Genomic DNA, 21478 nt, shown 5'->3' with positions numbered 1-21478 from the left:
TCTGCAGATTTTTGGAACTGTTTGGGACTGCTGACCCTTGTTTTCCTTCCAATTTCTCCCTTTGGAAATGAGAAATTATTTATTCTATGACTGTCTTTGCTTTGTATATTGAAAGTAGATAACTTGTTTTTTAAGTTTCACAGACCTGAGGGGGATTTCATTACCTCAAAACTATAAGATTTTAACCTAATAAATACCATTGTAAAAGTCAAGTCATTTCTGGTATACTGCTTTGGCCATATTTGGCAAACTGAAACAACTTGGTAACTCTTGTGTACTCTTAACAATCAGTGATCCATTACCACTTCCTGGATGTGGGTGGAGTGGAATTATTTAGGCTGAAACTCCATTTAAAATACATGAAAAGGCTAGGCATGTCCCAGACAGGAAGCACAATGTGTCTTTCTGGGATTCTCCTGTGAAATTCTAAAGGAGGATAATGGTAACCTCAAAAGCTTAAACACAAATCTTGACATTTAGAAATGACAAGAGTATTTATAGGGCATTGTTGGATGCTGGGAGAATCACCCTACAAGAAATAACATCTGATTTCAATTCTCAAGGATGAATAAGAGCTTGTTAAAAGAAGATGGAAGAGGATGGATTTTTTCAGGCAGAAAGAGTTGGCAATGACAAAGATGTCTGAACAATAGTTTTGTGTTCCTAGGAAAATATAAGTTCCAAGAAGATAACTATATTCACAGAACACAGAAGGGTGCTGGCACATAGTTGCTGATCAGTGAACATTTGTGAAATGAATGACTGTATGGGGTGGGATAAGTAATGTGAGATAGAGGTTAGTACAAACCAGATGATGAAGGATTTGACTGTAAGATAGAGAGTTTGGTTTTTATCCTGTATTGGTTATGGGGTACCACAGAAGAGTATTAAAAGGGGGAAATAAAACCACGGAAGCTGATATGATCATGTGGGTGTTAGCGGTGATATCAGTGAGACTACAGAATAATAAAACAAAAGAGTTATAAGAAAAGAAAACCTGGGAAACCTCAGTTTTTGAGGGATGGACACAGAAAAAGGATTCATTGAAGAGTATTAGAAGGAACAGAGAACTAGGAAAACCTTTAGAAGAGACTGGTGTTCTGGAAGTCAGGAGGAGAGATTCTGGAAGAAATGAGAACTGCTCATTTGACAAATAGGACCTCATTGTTAACATCAAAGACAGCATTTTCAGTAGCATGATGGGGGTAGATACCAGTCAGCAGAAGGGTGAGGGATGCAAGGAAGGTAAGGAAGTGTGGATATTAAGTGAAGTCTATTCCTCCAAGAATAACTATCTTAAATACTTTCTAGAATATGGTGGGATATATGTGGACAAATACATGAATGATCTTTCAAAAAGTTTGGCTGAAAATGAAGAAAAGAGAAAGAGCCATGGATGGAGGGGAATGCAGAATCAAGAAAAGGTTCTTAAACAACGGAATACATTTGAGTGGTTTATAGGCTATGGGTAAGGCGCCCAAAGAACAAGGAAAAGGAAAGTAAAAGAATCTCTAGGATAAAGAGGAGACTGATAAAGTAGTTCCCTGGGTGGACAGGAGGGACTTCCTTCCATAGCAAGTTGAAGCCTGTAACTTTGAATAGAGGACCTATAACTTGTCTTTAGAAGCCAGAGGGAAGAAAGAAAGAATGGGTCTAGATACAAGCATTTCTGAGGCACAAGGGGGCAGAAATTTATCTATAAAAAATTGGGGTGATGGCGTATTAGATTAGATTTAGGTAAATGAGGGTTTAATGAGTGTATTTTAATGGTCATGGATGTTTTCATTTCCTTTATATAGGAATGGGGATTTACATGTTAGGTGGCAAGGTCTTATATGTGGGATTTAGCCAGATTTTAAAATATGAAAAATTACATAGTTAAAATGTAATATTCACAACAAACTTAGCATCATTTAGCCCCCACTAAATTTTATTCCTAATATTAAGTGTAAGGGTCACTTTGGTGCAACTTTTCCCAGTCAACCAGTAGAAGATGCTTTGTAACATAAAATCGTTTCTGGATTAAAAAACATTATAATGATCATTAAAACCCTACTCTTCAGGAAATGTAAAACTGATTTATCTAATGCTCTATAAAATTCTCCATAAACGTATCACATATTGTGAAATAATGTTAATTAGGAGTATAACACAAACAATACATTTTCTTTAAATTTTAGGGCAATTAGCATAATTTCCATCAATATGGTATAATAACTGCAATTAGTTTCATTTCTACTTTTTGGTAGAATTTGTATTCATTAAAAGTCTGTGGTTCCATACACTGTAATATGAAAAATGAACATGACTTTATAATATTTTATAGCAAGATGATGCTGTACGTGATTTCATTCATTTATTCAACAAGTAATAAAATATTACATGTAGGCACTGTGATTCAACAGTCTTTATGGCAAAATTTTCTGGGTTTACCATCTGGAATTCTCTTTCCCATAACTTTAATTGCACACAGTCCACTTAACTTTCTGCTCTCATGCATAAGCAAACTAGCACACCAGAGGAAAGCACATATTTGGCATGGCCTATATAATCTCCTAAATATAATATTAAAATTTAGTAGCAGATAGTGAGAATGTTAATTTTTTTGTTACTCAAGTTTTAAGATTTATAGAACCAGGAGAATTTGAGACTTGGTAAAATTATTGCATGCTGGTTGTTTTTAGATTTAAATTTATAGGATTTTTAAAGTCATAATGAAAAGGTATGAAGAGCCCCTTTTCCAACTTAAAAATAATTTGCATGAACTGATTGAATGTATTTTACATCATTGTAAATGTGATCATCATCTTGTAGCCTCAGAACTGTCGTATATAACCACCATCATCACTCTCCTTTCCTCTGCCATTCCTTGAAATCCCAAATTCTGGTACTTCTATGAAATCAAGGGAATTGCCACTGTGGATTAGGAGGGGGCAGGAAATATGTTGACAGATAATATATGGAAAACATTTCACTATTTACAATTCCTTTCTCCTGGGGCTCCCAACTAATGAATGCAATTATAACTAAACAAGCCCATACTTTGAGTTGTCTTAAATGATATTGCAGGGTCAGGTGCTGGACTTTATATATCCTGCCTTAACCTACTGAAAGTACTGGGGGAGAATGAACTACAGGGTGAACTGTTATCCATGTGGTGCAGCAGTGCCCCGAAATGTGTTCACCGAGTGTGATGAGTGTGCTACAATGATGGGGGAGGTTGTTGGTGTGGGAGTGGTGGGGTGTGGGTGGAGGGTATATGGGAACCTCTTATATTTATTAATGTAACTATTTTTTGTGATGCATGTATCTTTGAAAAATACAATTTACAAAAATGATGGGGTGGGGAGGTGGGGAGTGGGGTATATGGGAACCTCTTATGTTTTTTTGTGTTTTTTAAATTTTTTTAATGTAACGTTCTTTGTGATCTATTAAGTTTAATGAAAGTGTAAAAAATAAAATTACAAACAAAACAAAAAAACAAGCCCATGACTCAGAAACATTGATAGAAACAGAGGTTTCCAGATAATATGGACATTACAGATTATCTTCGATTTACAAACGGGGAACTGGTGGCCATATAATTAAGTAACAATCTCACACTGAACATGCAAATTAGTTGCAAAGGTTTTAACAGAAACCCAGCATGTTCAGTCCAGCTAAATATTTTCTTCATCCAATGCCAGTGGGCCTATACATCTTTTCTGAGTGAAGGCAGTGTTGTATAAAGGTTTTACAGATGTGCAACTAGCATAATAGGTGAATTAATGAATAGGATTAATCTGTGATTACTCATTTGATGTAAAGTAAGCTCTGGAAAAACAAGGATTTATTTTGTTCCCTGGATGTCCTCATATTTAGAACAGCACCTGGCACATTTGTGGAATGAATAAAGAGGAAGGAGAAAGAGAAATTAGGCAAGTATTTGGTACCTGACCAAAGACAACAGAGTGATGCTAAAGTTGCTTTACAGGTCTAAATAGGAGAAAATCAGTATAAAAATAGTTTTATCCGTTTTTGTGCACTCAATTGCATTATTTGACTCACACATTCATCTTTCTAATTTTGTTTTGTGGCTATTTTTCCCGTCCAAACATCATAATAGAGTAAAGTAATGCAACAAATATGCATATCAAGCTCTGAGGAAAAAAATGGCAAATAGGATATAGTCCATGCTCTTGAGGGAGATTAGTATTTCAAAAACCAGTAATTTCTCCAAACTGGCATTTCTATAAATCTCCATGAGAGCAATGAGTTATATTTATACTGGTGACTGTGAGGAATGTAAATCTTAATGTCTTTTTTTTTTTTTTTTTTGCATTTAAGATGTTCTCAAACTACTCAGTGGGGTAAATAAAAAAGTTAATACTACATCAATAATTAAGTTATATCCTGTTATATGTATATCAGCTTTTCAGTCTATAAAAATACTCTGCTGTCCATTATTCCATTTATACCTAGAAGTAGTTGTCATATGTTTTAAAATAGAACAAAGTGACATTGTAACCAGACTAATTTGTGTGTGGGGTGGGGTGAGGTAGATAGGGGGTACTTTTTGCAGCTTTTTAATTTTTCTCTTTATCATTCTTGAACTTTATGGTAAAGAGTTGAAAAAGTAACTTGTCTTCAAGAATCTCCTCAAAACCGTGGATGACATTTCTTCCTTCATAAATCGTAAATGCAATGAGGACTGAAATATTAAGTACAATAGTTTCTCCTTCTGGAACATAACCATAGAAATCTGGAATCACATTTCACTAGCCTAGCAATTAGCATAAAAAAGTAATATTCTTTTGGTCAAAAAAAGTCAGTTAAAAAAAGAAACATAATTCAGAATAATGATGAAACGGGAATACGTTCCCTCTCTCAGTACGTATACGTGTGTGTATGTGTATAAAATCATAGTACATGTAAATAAATGCACTCCACAAGTTCAAACAAGAAAGAGGCTTTGTTTTCATGTGACTAGAACACTTACGTTGACTTAAAAATCAGTCAACTAAATTTAAAAAATAAAATTGAGATACTTTTTCCTTAATTGACTTGAATGGTCATGTTAAGTAAAATACTGATTCTGGTTGCCAAATCCAATGTTAACTTCTCCTATGTTCTTCAGCATTTGACACAGTTGATCATACCTTCCATCTTGAAACATCCTTCTTGTTTGTTTCTCCTCCTATCAGACAATCCATGCTTTCTTAGCCCTTTGCTGGTCATGCTTCCTCTTCATCACCTCTAAAGTTGGAGGACCCCATACTCAGTCCTCAGACTGTTTCTCTTTCCATACTCCCTCCCTTAATGTTCTCATCTAGTCTCCAGCTTTAAATACCCTCCATATAACAAGTATCTCTGCTTGAATAGTTAAAAGGCCCTGCAGTTTCACATGTCCAAAACTGAATTCCTTATCTCCCTGACAGCTGCTCCACAGCCATTTCCGCCAGAAAGAAGATGGGTCCACCCAAGCCGCTGCTTGGAGAACAGTTGCCCAGGATATCTGCCAACCAGGAACAGTGGCACTGGAACTATATGACTGAGAAATAGTCCTTTATTGTGCCAAGCCACTGAGATTTCAGAGCATATTTGTTGAACAACAACCAGTATACGATGGTCATTCACACTTCATGGTGTGGACTGGTTACTCCATTTGCTGTGTCACATATACTCTTTTCTTGTGACATCAAGTGTAAAGAAATTGAGAAAGATATAAAAGGATATATCTTCCCCCACCAAAAACCCAAACCAAAACAATCCCCAACCCCCCAGACCTAGAAGATTTTAAAGGTGAATTATGTAAAATATTCAGGGAAAAGATAATGCTAATCAAATTGTTTCAGACCAGAGAAAGAAGGAAAACTAATTAATGTTCTTAAGAAAGAGAATAGCTGTTATAGTACAATCTGACTAAACACCAAAAAAGAAAATTTCAAACCAATCACACTTATTGAAATTTACACAACATCTATATATAAACAAATTGAATCAAGGATCATATTATAAGAATAATTTGTTATTGACAAATAAAATTTATAACAGAAATGAAAGGATAGTTCAATAGTAATAAATCTCTTAAAACAATTAATATCACTGATAAGTCAAAGGAGAAAAAAATTCATCTCCATACCTGCAAAAAGGCTTTTGATAAAATTCATTATCCATTTTTGATAATGATTCTTAATAAAATAGAAACCAATGGGTATTTCCTTAACACGGTAAATATGCATTTCAAATGAAATGCCAGTATTGTACTTAATAGTGTAAAACGATTGTTTCCATTTAAGTCAGGAATAAAAAAGGAATTTCCACCATCACCACTATTAACTAAGTGTTGTTGAAATAACAGTCCAATGTATTAGACAAATCAGATGTATGTAAATGGCAAGGAGGCAAAGTGATTGTTATTTGTAGGTACATACCCTGAAAGCCCAAGAAATGAACTGAAAAAATATGAGAAACGACAGGATAACTCAGTGAAGAAACTGGCTATAAAATTAGTATCAAATGAATAAGAGATATATATGTTACAAAGAAAGGACATATTTGTGGTGTTTTTTTTTTTTTTAAATGTCTCCCTATGATACAATGTCAAGGCCATTAAAAAAACGTAGTTGGCTTGGTTCTCTGCTTATCTTCAGTGCTGAAAATGCATAGCACATGGTAGGTGCTCAAGAAATATTTTTTGAAAGCAAGAAAGAATGACTGTACTACAGGTCTACTCTCTTTTAAAAAGATAGGTGTACAAAGATACAGCAATTTTTATAATAGAAAAATACTGAAAGCAAGCAAAATATCCATTAGTGGGTGTGTGACTAAATAAATTATTAAAAATAATGGGGTATGCCTTTGAAATAATATACAAAATTCGCCAAGATATATTAAGTTGAAAAAACAAGCCTCAAAACATTCAAAAGGATTGAAATCATACAAAACATGTTCTTTCATCATAACCAAACTAAATTAGAAATCAGCAACAACAAAAAACTGGAAATCCTATATCTAATACGTTTCTTAATAATCCATGGGTCAAAGAAGAAATCTCAAGGGAAATCAGAAAATATCTTGCACTGAGTAGAAAATAAAAACATATGATATCAAAAATTATGGAGTATGGCTAAAGAAATGCTTAGAGTGAAATATATAGCTTTAAAAACCTATCTTAGAAACAAAGACTTAAAATCATTCATCTAAACTGCCACCTCAAGAAGACAGAAAAAGAAAAGTAAATCAAACACAAAGTAAGCAGAAGGGAGGATATAGTAAGGATAAAAGTGGAAAACAATGACATAGAAAACAATGACAGAGAAAATAAATGGATAGAAAAGTTGGTTCTTAAAAAGAATTTTATAAAATGTTATTAAAAATTTTTACTTAAAAATTTGATAACTTAAATGAACTGGAAAAATCCCTACAAAGATATAAATGACCAAAATGACTAAAGAAGAAATAGAATATCTGAAGAGACTTAAATCAAGTAAATAAATTGAATTAGTAATTTAATATTTTCCTGCAAAGAAAATCCAACACAGACAGCTTCACTGATATAAATTTATCAAATTTTAGGGAATAAATAATGTCAAACCAATACAAATTATTTCAGACTATAGAAGGGGAGTGAACATCTTCTCATTTTATGAGGTCAGTATACTCTGATTCCAAATCCAAAGATATCACACAAAAAGAAAACTACAGATCAAGATCCCTCCAAATAGGTACAAAAGTCCTTAACAAAATATGAGCAAACACAATCTAGCAATATATAAAATGAATTATATAACATGAACAAACAGGGTTTATTGCAAGAATGCAAGATTAAAATTAAAAATCCTAGAATGTAGTACACCATATTAATAGAATAAAGAAGAAAACCATGATTGTTACAATAGATACAGAAAAAACATTTGACAAAATCCAGAATTGCTTGATTTTTAAAATTCTCAACAATGTTAGAATACAAGGGAACTTTCTCAATCTGATAAAGGACATCTAAAAATCCTACACTTACAAGCAATGGTGAAAGTCTAATCCTCTCCCTTCTTCCTGGAAGAAGTCAAGGATGTCTGGTCATGCCACTTCTATTCAACATTGTGCTGGAGGTAAAAATGTAAGGTACTGGGGCCAGTATAATAAGGCAAGGAAAAGAAACCAAAGCGTACAAATTGGAAAAGAAGAAATAAACTTATTACTAGACAGTAATATTCTACATAGAATATTTTCTACAATAATCCATGAAGAATATCTTATGGAATCTATAAAAAACTTCCTGGAACTAATAAGTGAGTTTAAGTTTGCAGTACACAAGACCAAAAACAAACTAAAATGTATTCAGAAAATAATTCTATTCGTAACATCAAAAGGAATAAATGTTTAAGAATAAGTTTAACAAAAGAAGTACAAGACCTGCACACTAAAAACTATAAAACATTGCTGAGAGAAATTAAAGAAGATACAAATAAGTTTTGAATGGAAAGGCTGAATATAAAATGGCAGTTCTTCAAAAACTGGTCTATAGATTCAATGTAACACCAACATCTCAGAAGGTCTTTAATTTTCTTTTAGAAATTAAAATGTTAGTGTTAAAATTTATATGAAAACGCTAGGGACCTCGAATAGCCAAAATTATTTTGAAAAAGAAGAAAAAAGTCGGAGAACTTACACTAACCAATTTCAAGACTTTATATAAAGCTACAGTAATCTAGAAGTGTGGTATGAGCAAAAGGATAGACATACAGGTCAATGGAAAAGAATGGAGTCTCAAAATAAATCCTCACATTTATAGTCAATTCATTTTTGACAAAAGGGCCAGGACAATTAAATGGGAATGGATAGCTTTCTCAGTAAATCCTATTAGGACAATTGAATATCCATTAAAAAGTGTATGCCCTTACCTTACACTGTACACACAAATTATCCTGAAGTGGTTTTAAAGACCTAAGTATAAAAGCTAAAACTATATAACTTTTAGAAGAAAACAAAGGAAAATTCTTCATGACTTTGGGATGGACAAAGATTTCTTAGATACTAACACCAAAAGAATGATTCATTAAAGGAAAATTCTGAAAAAGTGGACTTCAAAATGAAAACATTTATGCTTCAAAAGACTCCATTATATTTCTATCATTCCAAATAGGAACCCTGCACATTTTTTAAGTCTTAATGTTTTAGTAATAGATGGTGGTGATGGTAGCAGAACACTATGAATGCAATTAACAGCACTGAAATATATACCTGGATTTGATTAAAAGGGGGAAATGTTAAATAGTATATATGGTAACATAATAAAATTTTTAAAAAATCCATGGAACTACACTACACAAATCATGGACTATGATTAGTAGTACAATTATTAAAATGTGCTACCATCAATTGTAACAAATGTTCCACACAAATGCAAGGTGTTAGTAATAGGGTGGTATATAGGAATCCCATATTTTAAGCATTATTATTCTATAAACTCACAACTTCTATCATATATATATAGAAAAAAAGATGCCATTAAGAAAATGAAAAGACACACCGCAGACCATGAGAAAATATTTACAAATCACATATCTCACAAAGGAACTGTACCCAAAATATATAAAAAACTTTTACAACTTAATAATTTAAGATAAACAGCTCAATATACAAATGGGCAAAATATATGAATAGTATGTCACAAAAAATATATGAATGGCTAATATGCAGAGGACAAGATAGTGGACATAATTAATCATTAGAGAAAGGTAAATTGAAACCACAAAAAGGTACCACTACGTTCTCACCATAAAGGGTATACAAATCAAAAAGACTGATTGTACTTAGTGTTGGTAACATGCAAAAACTGCAAACCTCATATACTGCTGGTACAGCCATTTTGGAAAACACTGGCAATTTCTTAAAATTTTAAACATACATTTTTCATACAACCCAACAATATTACTCCTAGATCTACCCAAGAAAAATGAAAGCATATGTATACACGAAGACTTGTACCCAAATGTTTATAGCAGTATTATTCATGAATCCAAAAACTGGAATCAAATATCTATCTACTGGTGAATGGAAACACTAAATGTTGTATATCCATATAATGGTACGCCACTTATTAATATATTATATAATAATATTCCATGATATAAAGAAACAAACTACTCATACATGCACAAACATGGGTAAATCCCAAGAGCATTATGCTAAGAGAAAGAAGTCATTATACTGAGATACTATATACTGTATGATTCCATTTATAAAATTTCTAGAAAGGCCAAACCATTCAGAAAGCAGATTAGGGATTGCCTGGGGCTGGTGGTAAGAGTGGGGACTGATAGCAAATGGGAGTAAGGGAAATCCTTGGGATGATGGATGTTCTAAGGGTTATGGTGACTATTACGCAACTATATAACTTTACCAAAAATCACTGAAGTATACTCTTGCAACTGGTGAATTTTATGGTATGCAAATTATATACAATGGTGTGTGTTAAAAAAATGATACATGCTCTGGTTAACTAACATTTTTTTAAAAGCAAGATATATATATATATGTGCAATATCCACCCATTTCTGTTAAAACACTACATATATACATTCATATGCTAGTAAAGGCTACAAAATTTCTTAAAATGTACATATGAAAGGCATGTTTGCCTCTGGAGAAAAGGACTGAAAGTCTGGGATAGGAGGGAAAATTACGCTTCTTTGTATATCTTCTGATATTCTTTGCTTGAAAAAAAAACCAGGTCTATCCTTATTTTATAAAAAAGAAACCCTAGTAAATAATTTAAAAACAACCGTGATTCTGATATAAGGACCTATATTTATGAATCTGCTCTAGAAGATCTATGCTTCTCTGAATGAGTCTATAAGCATTTCTGAGTAGCCCAAAATAAGATAATCAAAGTGAATCTAACCACAAAAACTGGTGCTATTTCCTATTAATTTCAGAGAGATGAGTGCAAAATGTAGGAATTTAGGAACTACAAGAGGTTTTGATGGAAGTACTTTAAGCAACACAAACTGCAATTCTACACTTGGCAAAAAATGAAAGCAAAACACAAGTGCCTCACCCAAAATGCAAGCCGAACACAAAGAAAAGTTTGATTACTTAAAGATTAAGTGAAAGATGGAGAGAAAAAGGGACATAGAGTAAGTTTAGCACCTGGTTGACAGCAGGTACACAACAAATGTTTACAGAAAAGGCACATATCACATTAATACAAATAAAGGATTTCATGGTATTTTTTTCCTGCTATGCCCTAGCTTAAAAAACAGCCATTTTATACAAAATACGTCCAAAATCGTTTCCGTGAATAATATGGCATATACAGCACAGTGATTTTCAGTTATGCCCAATAATATCAAGAACCTGTTCCAAAGATTAGATTTTCAAATAGACATTATAAAGATATGGCTATTTAATTAATGAATGTTTGTTTTAATTTTAAACAATCAATGGGAGAAATTAAAATACACTGTCAATATCTAATATTAAAATTCAAATATGTTGTAACAATGCCTTAAGAAAGTAAAATTTAAGATTGTTTTGCTATCATCTTAATTTCCTTTTTTAACACAGGAACATAATACTTTGCACAGTGTTGCTCACAAACGCCTAATATTTGGAGTCCATTTTCAAATAAGGGATCAACAATGAAATGTACCTCCTCGAAAGGGGAAAAAACTGCAGAGAGACTCAAATAAATCAAAAGGTTAAAATATGCTTCTTTCAGCTTTGACTGTCTTTACTCGCATAGAAATCGAAAGGGCTTTCATGTTGTTTTCTGGGCTTTGAATAAGCAAGCACAAATGTTTGCCATACGTGTACTCTTTAGGCATGAATTCTTCACAGAACTGCCTCTCCTGATCCATTCCTGCGGTAGCTTGGGTACTGATTTAGACTTAACAAACACTTAATGAGCACGTATTATAGGCAGTTAGATATTAAGAACACTACCATCAGGATAGGTAGTATTATTATCCCATTGTAATAAACGAGAAATCTGAAAGTGTACTAGAGTTCCAAAATTGTTGAGGGGGGGGAAATCAGGACTTAGCCTGAGCCCTTTTCCTTACACTCTGTTTTCAAGGATCCTCTCTGTTATCCGTGGTCCTATCCCTCCTTCTTCTCCCAAGGTTCACGGATCATCAACAGCAAAGTAGCAGAGAAGTGAGGGAGGGGCGCTTGGCTCAGTGCCACAGAGATGGTAGAGGGGAAGAGAACATCCAGGGCTCAGAGCTCCTCCCACACTCCTCCCTGCTCCCATTTCTATACTGCATCCAGAACACCCAGCCCAGAAGTTCATCTCTGACTCTGTGCCACAACCTTCCTCTCCTGGGCGTCACCATGGGTACCTGTTGCTGCGGCAGTCCCTGTGGTAGTGGAAGAAGTGTCCTGAGCAACTATGGTCAGAACTCTGAAAGGATTTTTCTACAGCCACATAGTTGCCAAAGGTCCTTGTGGGAATAATTAAGACTATGATTGGGTCTGATAATGTTGTGTTTAATATAAAAAAGGAAAAGATATTTTCTCAAAATTAAAAAAAATGAAGCTGCTGGGGTTCATGGATTCATGTTTTTCTCTCTTATTCTTGTACTTTTAGTTTTAAGTGTACAATTTCTTTCAACTACAGCAAAACCTCCATTTTTACAAAATTATTGTAAAGGGTGCTACCATTTTAGAAGAGGGGGAAATTGTCACTGCCTTGACCTGAAATTTCAGGGTTCACAGGTTGGGACCACTGGCCTAACAGTCCCTTCATTTCACAGATGAAGAAACCTGTTGGTAGAATCCAGACTGAGCTAACATTGTGTTATTTTTACCATTGCAAGGTAGCATTTTTTCAATGCTCATTGTGAGTACATACTCTTAGACTTACTTTTAGAATTACATTTGTTTGCACAATCTGAATATGGGTATGCAATTATGTGAAGATAAAGGGTAACAGGAACATTCACGTTTTCTTCTATTTTGTGGTATTTTGTTTTTCAAATCTCATTACTTTTCATCAGCTAGTGAACAGATCCCATAAGCTGCCATAGATAGTTACCTGAGCTTCTTTCTGCTTTGGACTTTTTAACTCAATGCATAGCTGTCTCCATGCCTTCTTTTCCACTAACAACCCTCATGGCTTTATGAAATGTTCCTTTTGAGTGACAAGAAAAGAAAACCACATCATTTTGAAAAGCCTTAGTAGCAAAAGTCCAAGTAACCTAGTCATATCCTGGGGAACAGGTACTAATCCAGCCTGGAAACAAGCCTTACTGTGTTCAGTATCCACAGTCAGGTTTCCCCAAACTGGGTGAAGTCTCAAAAGTGAAACAAAAGACTGCCCATGATATCCCTTTCCTCAAGAAAAAACCCTAGATTTTTTACATGAAGGGAGTTTCAGATGTTAAACCGGAAGTAGAGAAACACTGCATTTTAGAAAGTTTAGAGAGAATAAAGCATGTTGGTTAAAAGCCCAGGCTCTGGAGTTTGACTTGGCTTTGTGACCCTCAATAAGTTCCTAGACCTCCCTGTGTCTCAGTTTCCTCATCTGTAAAATAGGTGTACTAACGAGAGTGCCAGCCTCATGGGACTGATAAGAGGGTTCCACGAGCTGTACACAGAAAGTAAGAGAACACCTTGCACCTGCAAGTGCTTGCTTAATGTGACTAGCTATTATCATTTCCATGATAAAATTGTACCACAACCCAGACTCTTGGCTTCTATCTTGTAGCCCACACACCCTGGTTTTTAAACTATCTTCATATTTTATTGCTAAGCTAGTATTACTGTCTTACCTCCTCGATGGATAATCAAAGAAGTCTCACTTCCAATGGGACAATCCTTAAGTATATCCACTACTTCTGTATGGCTCAGGTTCTGTACATTCTGCTGGTTGATCTCAACAATGAGGTCACCTTCACACAGGCCAGGGCATCCCTGAATGTCAAGTATCTGTTTCACCCGCTGTCCTGTAGGACTGTCAGCAATAGTGAAGCCAAAGCCCTGGGCACCTTTCACAATGGTTAAGGTCATAAGTTCAGCTTGGGTGGCTCCAGAGGAAGCCATAGACACATTGTCATCATGGACAGGTGGTGGATACGTGCCATCTAGCTGACCATCAGCTGGCATGGAGTGCAAAGAATGAGGTGGCCGATCTGTTATATCTGGAACAGACTGTGAGGTCCGAGAAATGTATTCCAAATATGTTTCATAGTTATGTCTTCCATTGACCATCACTGGCGGTGGCCTCTCCATTATTGCAAGGGGTGGCACCATGCTGTTAGCAGGATCTTCAGGATCAAAGGGCAAGGGGTAGCCACGACACAATACCAGGTTGACACTCTGACCAATAGGAACAGACTGGAAAAGTTTGACTACATCTGCATGAGTGTGTCCAAGGACACAAACTTCATTAATATAGACAATGACATCACCTGCAAGGAAAAAGAAAGAGATTGACAACATGAGGTAAGTTCAATTAATATTGACATAAAGGTAAGGAATTATTTATGAGATGAGTGAAAGAGGTGCTCAGTTTCTCAGTAAGCAGTGAGAAAATCAATTAGAATAATATTTAAATTCACTGTAGGTGACTCAAGGTTACATCCGGTCTGCCAACAAATACAATGATCAAATGCTGAAAAAATGTTATTTGGTTATACTCGAAGTTCAGAAACAACTTCATATCCAGAAGAAAGGTTCAGAAAGAAAAGGTTAGGAGAATTGGTACCTTGCAGAAGCACACACTTTATGCTGCTTCTTTATCTTCGTGTCCATTGTCCAGTACAGCTCAGTTAATAGAAATTTCATACTATTGAGAAGTGGTGGTCATGAGTTTTGGATGAAGAAAAAGGCCCTGGATGGGTTTTTCAGTTGATATCACTTGCCTGAGTCAACTGCTTTTTTTTTCTTTTCAATGAAAAAGGAAATTATTTTGCCCACTTGTTTTCTCCATTTATAGCAGGTATAACTGCAGTGATTTCATTCATACACATGTAAGAGCGATGAGCACAGGTTTTGGGATAAGGAAACCAGGTCCATAACCCGGCTCTACTATTTAATAGATATGTGATCTTAGGCAAGGTACTTAACTGCTTTGAACCACTATTCCTCAGTTGTAAAGCCGTGAGGATGAAATAAGATAATGAAGGAAAAGTCCTTGACATAGCACAGGACTCATGGGAGCCCTCAAAAAACATGGAACATTATTAATATTATTGTTGTCAAAATAGGATGATGGTCAAATTTATATGGAAGGGTAAACCCCGGATACATAAAGCCATCTTGAAAAAGAATGAAGTTGAGGAATCACACTTTCTGATATAAAACTTATTACAAAGCCACCGTCATAAAGATAACATGGCAATGGCACAAGGACAGACATGTAGACCAATGGAATTGAATTGAGAGCACAGAAATCAACCTTCACATTTATGGTCAATTGACTTTTTTTTTTGACACCAAACCTTTTCCTTTTTATTCATTCAAAAGAGAGCCCAATGCATAAAAGTGTCAAATGTGAGTATTATTATTTTTTCTTAAAAGGGGGAAAACCATTTATTCTGGCAGTGCTTTTACAATTCCAGGAAGTGGTTTTGCATGAATAGAAACCATAACAGATGTGGAGAGCATTTGCGTGAGAGGCAAGGGGCACCCAGTTGGAAAATCTCTTGTGTCCCGTGACCTGCCTGGCAGCCTTGCCTCGGTGCTGAGTCTACTTCGACTTCTTGTTGGAAGTCAAGTCGGAATTTTCTGCAGAGACAGTGACAATTCCTGCAGAGCTGAATGTTTTCCGCGTAGCCAACCCTCCTTCCCAGCACACCACCCCCAAGCAAGTTCTCAAACTTTTCTGGAGCTTCTTTTGGTCACAAGACCTTCTACCTGTGACAACCTTTTTGCTGAAACCCATGTGACCCCCAGGTTTCTTATACTCTGCTTCTCTAGAGCTTAGATGGCAGTACAAAGCACCACTTGTCAAAAAACAGTGGCTATTAGGAAGATGGGCATTTCTGCTTGTAGTAATGTGAAACTTTGCAGGATATGGTCACCCAAGGGAATGTTTTTTTCCCTTTAATTTGGTCCCCAGGGAAGTAAGCCCTAAGTCACTTACGTCACAGCCTTGTCAAAAGACTGGTCCAAGTTGGTTAATTGGTCAACTGATTTTTGACAAGCGGGCAAAAACCACACAACTGGGGAAGAATAGTTTCTCCAACAGTTCTGGGAAAACTGGATCTCCATTTGTAAAAAAAAAAAAAAGAAGTAGGATCCCTGCTTCGCACCTTATATAAAAATCAACTCAAAATGGATCACAGGCCGAAATATAAGAGCTAGAACTATCAAATGCCTAGAAGAAAACATAGGGAAATACCTCCAGGAACTTGTGCTAGTTAATGGTTTCTTAGACTTTACACGCCAAGTACAAGCAACAAAGAAAAAATACAAATCAAACAAATACAAATCAACAAATCAAAATGAAAAACTTTTGATCCTTAAAAGACTGTCATGGGGGGAAGTGGATTTGACTCAATGGATGGAGTGTCTGCCTACCACGCGGGAGGCCCAGGGTTCAAACCCAGGGCATCCTGACCCGTGTGGTGAGCTGTCCCACACGTAGCACTGATGTGTGCAAGGAGTCCTGTGCCATGCAGGGGTGTCCCCCGTGTAGGGGAGGAGCCCCATGCACAAGGACTGTGCCCTGTAAGGAGAGCTGCCCGACATGAAAAGAGTGCAGCCTGCCCAGGAATGGCACTGCACACATGGAAAGCTGATGCAGCAAGATGACGCAACGGAAAGAGACACAGATTCCTGGTTCCACTGACAAGAATACAAGCAGACACTGAACAGGACACAGCGAATGGACACAGAGAGCAGATAACTGGGGGGGTGGGGAGAGGAAAAAAAAAAAGACTATCATGGGGAGCAGGTGTAGCTCAAGTGGCTGAGTGCCTGCTTTTCATGTACAAGGTCCTAGGTTCCATCCCTGGTACCTTCTTAAAATAAATTGAAAATAAAAATAGTAATTAAAAAAAGACTTTCATGAAAGTAAAACGATAACCTACACAATGGTAGAAAATATTTGGAAACCACATATCTGATAAAGGTTTAATATCCAGAATATAAAAAGACATCCTTTAACTTAAAAGGACAAACTACACAATTTAAAAAATGGACAAAAGACTTGAATAGACATCTCTCCAAAGAAGAAATACAAATGGCCAAAAAGCATTTGAAAAGATGGTGCTCAACGTCATCAGCCATCAGGGAAATTACAGCGAGATGCCATTTCACACCCATTAGAATGGCTGTTATTAAAGAAACAGAAAATAACTAGTTTTGGGGAAGATGTGGAGAAATAAGAACTCATTTATTGCTAGTGGGAATGTAGAATGGTACAGCCGCTGTGGAAGACTGTTCGACTGTTTCTCATTAAAGTTAAATAAGGCACACCTACCACATGACTTGGCAATCATATTACTAGACATATACTCCAAAGGACTGATATATTTGCACACCAATGTTCACAGCTGCATTATTCACAGTTGCCAAAAGATGGAATTAAACCAAGTGTCCATTAACCAATGAATGGATAAGTCAAATGTGGAATATACATGTAGTACAAAATCATTCAGCCTTAAAAATGAAGTCCTAATACACGAGACAACATGGATGAACCTTGAAGACATCAGGCTGAGTGGAAACAAACTAATAAACAAAAAACAGACACAAAAGGACAAATATTGCATGATCTCACTAATTTGAAACAATTAGAATCAGCAAACTTATATAGAGTCAGAATCTAGAATATAGTTTACCAGGGGACAGGGTGAGGATAAGGAATGGGGAGTTAAGGCTTAAAATGTACAGGGTTCTTATTTAGAATGATGGAAATATTTTGGTAATGGATAGTACTGATGATAGCACAACATTCTGACAAAAATTAACAGCACTGAAATATGTATCTGATTGTGATTAAAAGGGGGAATGTTAGATTGTATATGTGGCAACAATAAAAATTTTTTAAAATCCTCAGAATTATACTACACAGTGACCCCTAAGTTAAAACATGGACTATAATTAATGGTACAATAATAAAAATGTGCTATTATCAATTGTAACAAATGTTCTACACCAATGCAAGGTATTACTAATAGGGTGGTATATGGGAATCCTGTATTTTATGCATGATTGTTCTGTAAACCCAAAACTTCTCTATTAAAGGAAAAAATAGGATGAGGAGATTTAGGACCCTGGTTCTCAATCAGGAAGTTGCCATAGTCTCATTCTCTGGTTTTAGATAAATTGATATTTCTATGTTTATTTTGTCAATAAAGGCATTTGACTGCTCTCCCCAATGAAGTTACCATAGGTTTTCAGGGTCAGTTGGTTAGAAGTTAACTTTATTATATTAAAATACCAGGAATACAAAAAATCCATTATAAAATATATTCAGAAAAACAATCAATATTCCCCCTTAATAATGCAGAAAAATCATGGTTGTTTGTGATAGTTGTTTTTTAAAAAATTTCAATTATGTATGAATAACAATTTTATTTTGGGAGTACTGTTCTATTATGGATTTATATTTTTATCCTCAAGAAACATAATACTTGATAATTGAACTTGCAAATTGAGATTGTGCCTAAATATGCTGAGGAGTATATGAGGGATGAAAAGACATGTTTTCACAGATTGTCAAATGAGTAACAGAACAGACATCAATTTATATGGATAATTTTGAAGTGGTAGTGCAAATGGTGATGGAGGGATGACTGGGGAGTCAGTCTGAGACATCCTTGTCCATCAAGAGTACAAACATCAAATGCAAAAAACAGTTCAGTTTTCAATGTTAAGTAATTTTCTATTCCTTCTTAGATGTATGAAGTAAAATGATTTCTTCTTTAAGTGCACTGGAAAAGTAAACAAGTCTATGAATAAAACAATCCTAAGTAAAATAGGCTGAACAACACAGACTTGGTTAATACTCACTCCTCTCCAATACTAGAGGACAGTTTGAAAGTGCTAAGGACATAAAAGGCAGAAAAGCCAGTTAATTGCAGGGAGCCAGTTTAGGTCTGACTCTAGAAAATGTCACAGTCTATGTGATTGGTCAAATGGAGCGCCACTCTTCAATAAGTCTATTAGAGAGGGTGCTGGTGTGCCAGTTGGCATACAGGATCAGGATTCAGATTGAACTGGAAGGGGCATTTCTTCTCTGCTCCTGTGATTTCTTAATTAGGGCAGCTAGGGTATGCTGTGGCTATCATTCTCAAATTCCAGTCTTCCCAAAGGCCGAGAGAAGTGTCTGATACAGACAGGCTGTTTTTTTCTCTTACTCTCTCTTCTATTTACAAAAGTTATTAAAATATATTTTAGACTTTAAAAAGGTTAAAAGAATAATAAATACCTGTGTACCACAATAGAGCTTAATGATTAAAGCCTTGCTCATATTAGTTGGAGCTTCCTGGATAACACCACCAAGCACACACTTGCATTCCCTTATCATCCCTTCCAAAGGTAAACAACATCTTGCTTTTGAGGTTTGTTATTGTCATGTACTTTATATTTTCATGCCATATCTGGTATCTTTAAATAGTATCAATATTGTTTCACAAATTTTAAACATTAATTCTTCTGTAATTTTCCCTTAAAAATATATTTGTGATACTTATTTATCTCAATACCAGCATTGATTATAAAGTTGTTTAACTTTCACTGCAATATGGTAACTATTGGATGACTAAATCACTATTTATATTTATCCATTCTCCTGTTGCTGGACATTTCGGGGTCCTTGTGAATTTTTGGCTAAGATAACTGCTATGAACCTCTTTCTATGCCCCTTGTACACATATGGGAGAGCTTTTCTAGGATATGTACCTTGGCATAGAATTGTGGGTGATACACCAAGTGCATCTTCAACTTTGTTAGCTAATGGAAAATGGCTGATAAAATAGGTCATCTCAACCGTAGTATACCAGTAGTATACTACTGTATACTACTGTATACCAGTATTTTCTTTGCTCCCCATCTGATACAATACTTGGTATTCTCAGACCTTTGCAATCCATTGAGTATGATCATAGGTATAGTTTGTATTTTCCTAGATTGCGTGAAGGTGAGCACCTTTCAATGTTTATTGGCCATTTGGGTTTCCTCTTCTGAGCATCTCATTTGTCCATTTTTTTCCATTGGGTTAGTCTTTTGTTTAACAGATTGACTATTTTTGCTGCCCACCTCTATTTTTGATCCAATATTCTCTGTAGGTTTGTGAGGCCACACGGTATAGTAGAAATAACATGGGATGTGGAGTCAAAAGACTTTTGTCTGAGCTCCAGCTCCGTCATTACTAGCTGTGACTTCTAAAAACTAACTTAAATCTTCTGTGACTCATATTCTCCAGAAAAAAAATGTAGAACAATAATAGCAACTTCTCAGGGCTATGGGAAATAACAAGTGAGATCATGCAGGTGAAAGGTTTTATAAGCTGTAACTTGTTATGCAAAGTATGATTGTTATTTCAGTAATTATTATTTGTCCTTAGTCATACCCTTCTATAAAATTAAGACATTCCCACCACCATCATATCCAGGAATGTCTTGACTATGACCTCGAAATGATGGGTTTCTGAGTGGGCAAGTAAGAGGCAGGAAGGAAACCAAATAGCACTTTCCTCTAAGGCTCTCCCAGACTTTGGTCACTGTAACAAAGCCCTCACCCTCCAAGCATGCTTTATCCTTCCTTCATTTCTGCTAGAGAATTTCATACGAAAAAACCCCCCAAACCTAAGGGTAATAATGTTCAAAGCACTCAAGTTTCCCTGACAGGTATAAAGACTAGTTATTGGAATTATAATGATTAATGTTATCAATTTTTGAGTTTTAATGTGATCTTACTATTTAGTAACAGAATGAGACCTTTTTGTGGTTCTTAGTAAGACTGCCCTTTAAAATTTATGGCTATTTTCTACTCAGAGCAATTTTCCAAGTCATTAAGCAAGCAAATGATAAAGGATTCTACAACACTATATTTGTGTATATATATAATATATATTTCTTTCTGAATGTAAAAGATGAGTGGTCAGTTATCACAGGATAAAACTATCTTACAACTTGACAGTATTAAGTTGCCTACAAAAATATATACATATCTGGACAATGTATCACGCCAAAAACTGTTATAGATGGAGGTGTAAACTAACATTTGCTTGTTCAGATAGAACTGATTGGGTAGATTATTTAGAGGCTGTTCTATATGAATGTCATTTACATGTAGGATGAGAATATGAGCCACCTGGTCTATGCATCTATAGTCTGGGACAGGCTGGGACTTAGGAGCACAGAAAGGGATGTTATCAGGAAAATCAGCTCTAGCTCTGACCCTCTTGGCCTACTCTGAGGGAGACTTGGAAAAGAGTCACTTGATCTCTCCATTACTCAATTTCTCCTTTTGTAAAATGGGAATGAACATATCTCATCCCTTTCCTCTTTTGGAGGTCTACAGTGAGAGGTTCATGCTT

At 35.4% G+C, this 21478-nt stretch overlaps 1 protein-coding gene across 5 annotated transcripts in view; it reads right to left on the bottom strand.

Annotated features, from left to right (window-relative positions):
- MAGI2 (membrane associated guanylate kinase, WW and PDZ domain containing 2) overlaps positions 1–21478 on the bottom strand; it is a 1419055-nt gene that overhangs the window by 192886 nt on the left and 1204691 nt on the right. For all 5 annotated transcript variants that reach the window (XM_058297943.2, XM_058297944.2, XM_071215009.1 and 2 more), the window contains one exon: positions 13758–14396. In XM_058297943.2, coding sequence (XP_058153926.1) covers positions 13758–14396 — 639 coding nt within the window. The remainder of the gene's footprint in view (positions 1–13757; positions 14397–21478) is intronic.

The sequence above is a fragment of the Dasypus novemcinctus genome, chromosome 5 (genome assembly GCF_030445035.2).
Source record: "Dasypus novemcinctus isolate mDasNov1 chromosome 5, mDasNov1.1.hap2, whole genome shotgun sequence".
Taxonomy (NCBI): Eukaryota; Metazoa; Chordata; class Mammalia; order Cingulata; family Dasypodidae; genus Dasypus; species Dasypus novemcinctus.
Note: the sequence above shows the minus strand (reverse complement) of the source record. Positions and strands in the feature narration are given on the sequence as shown.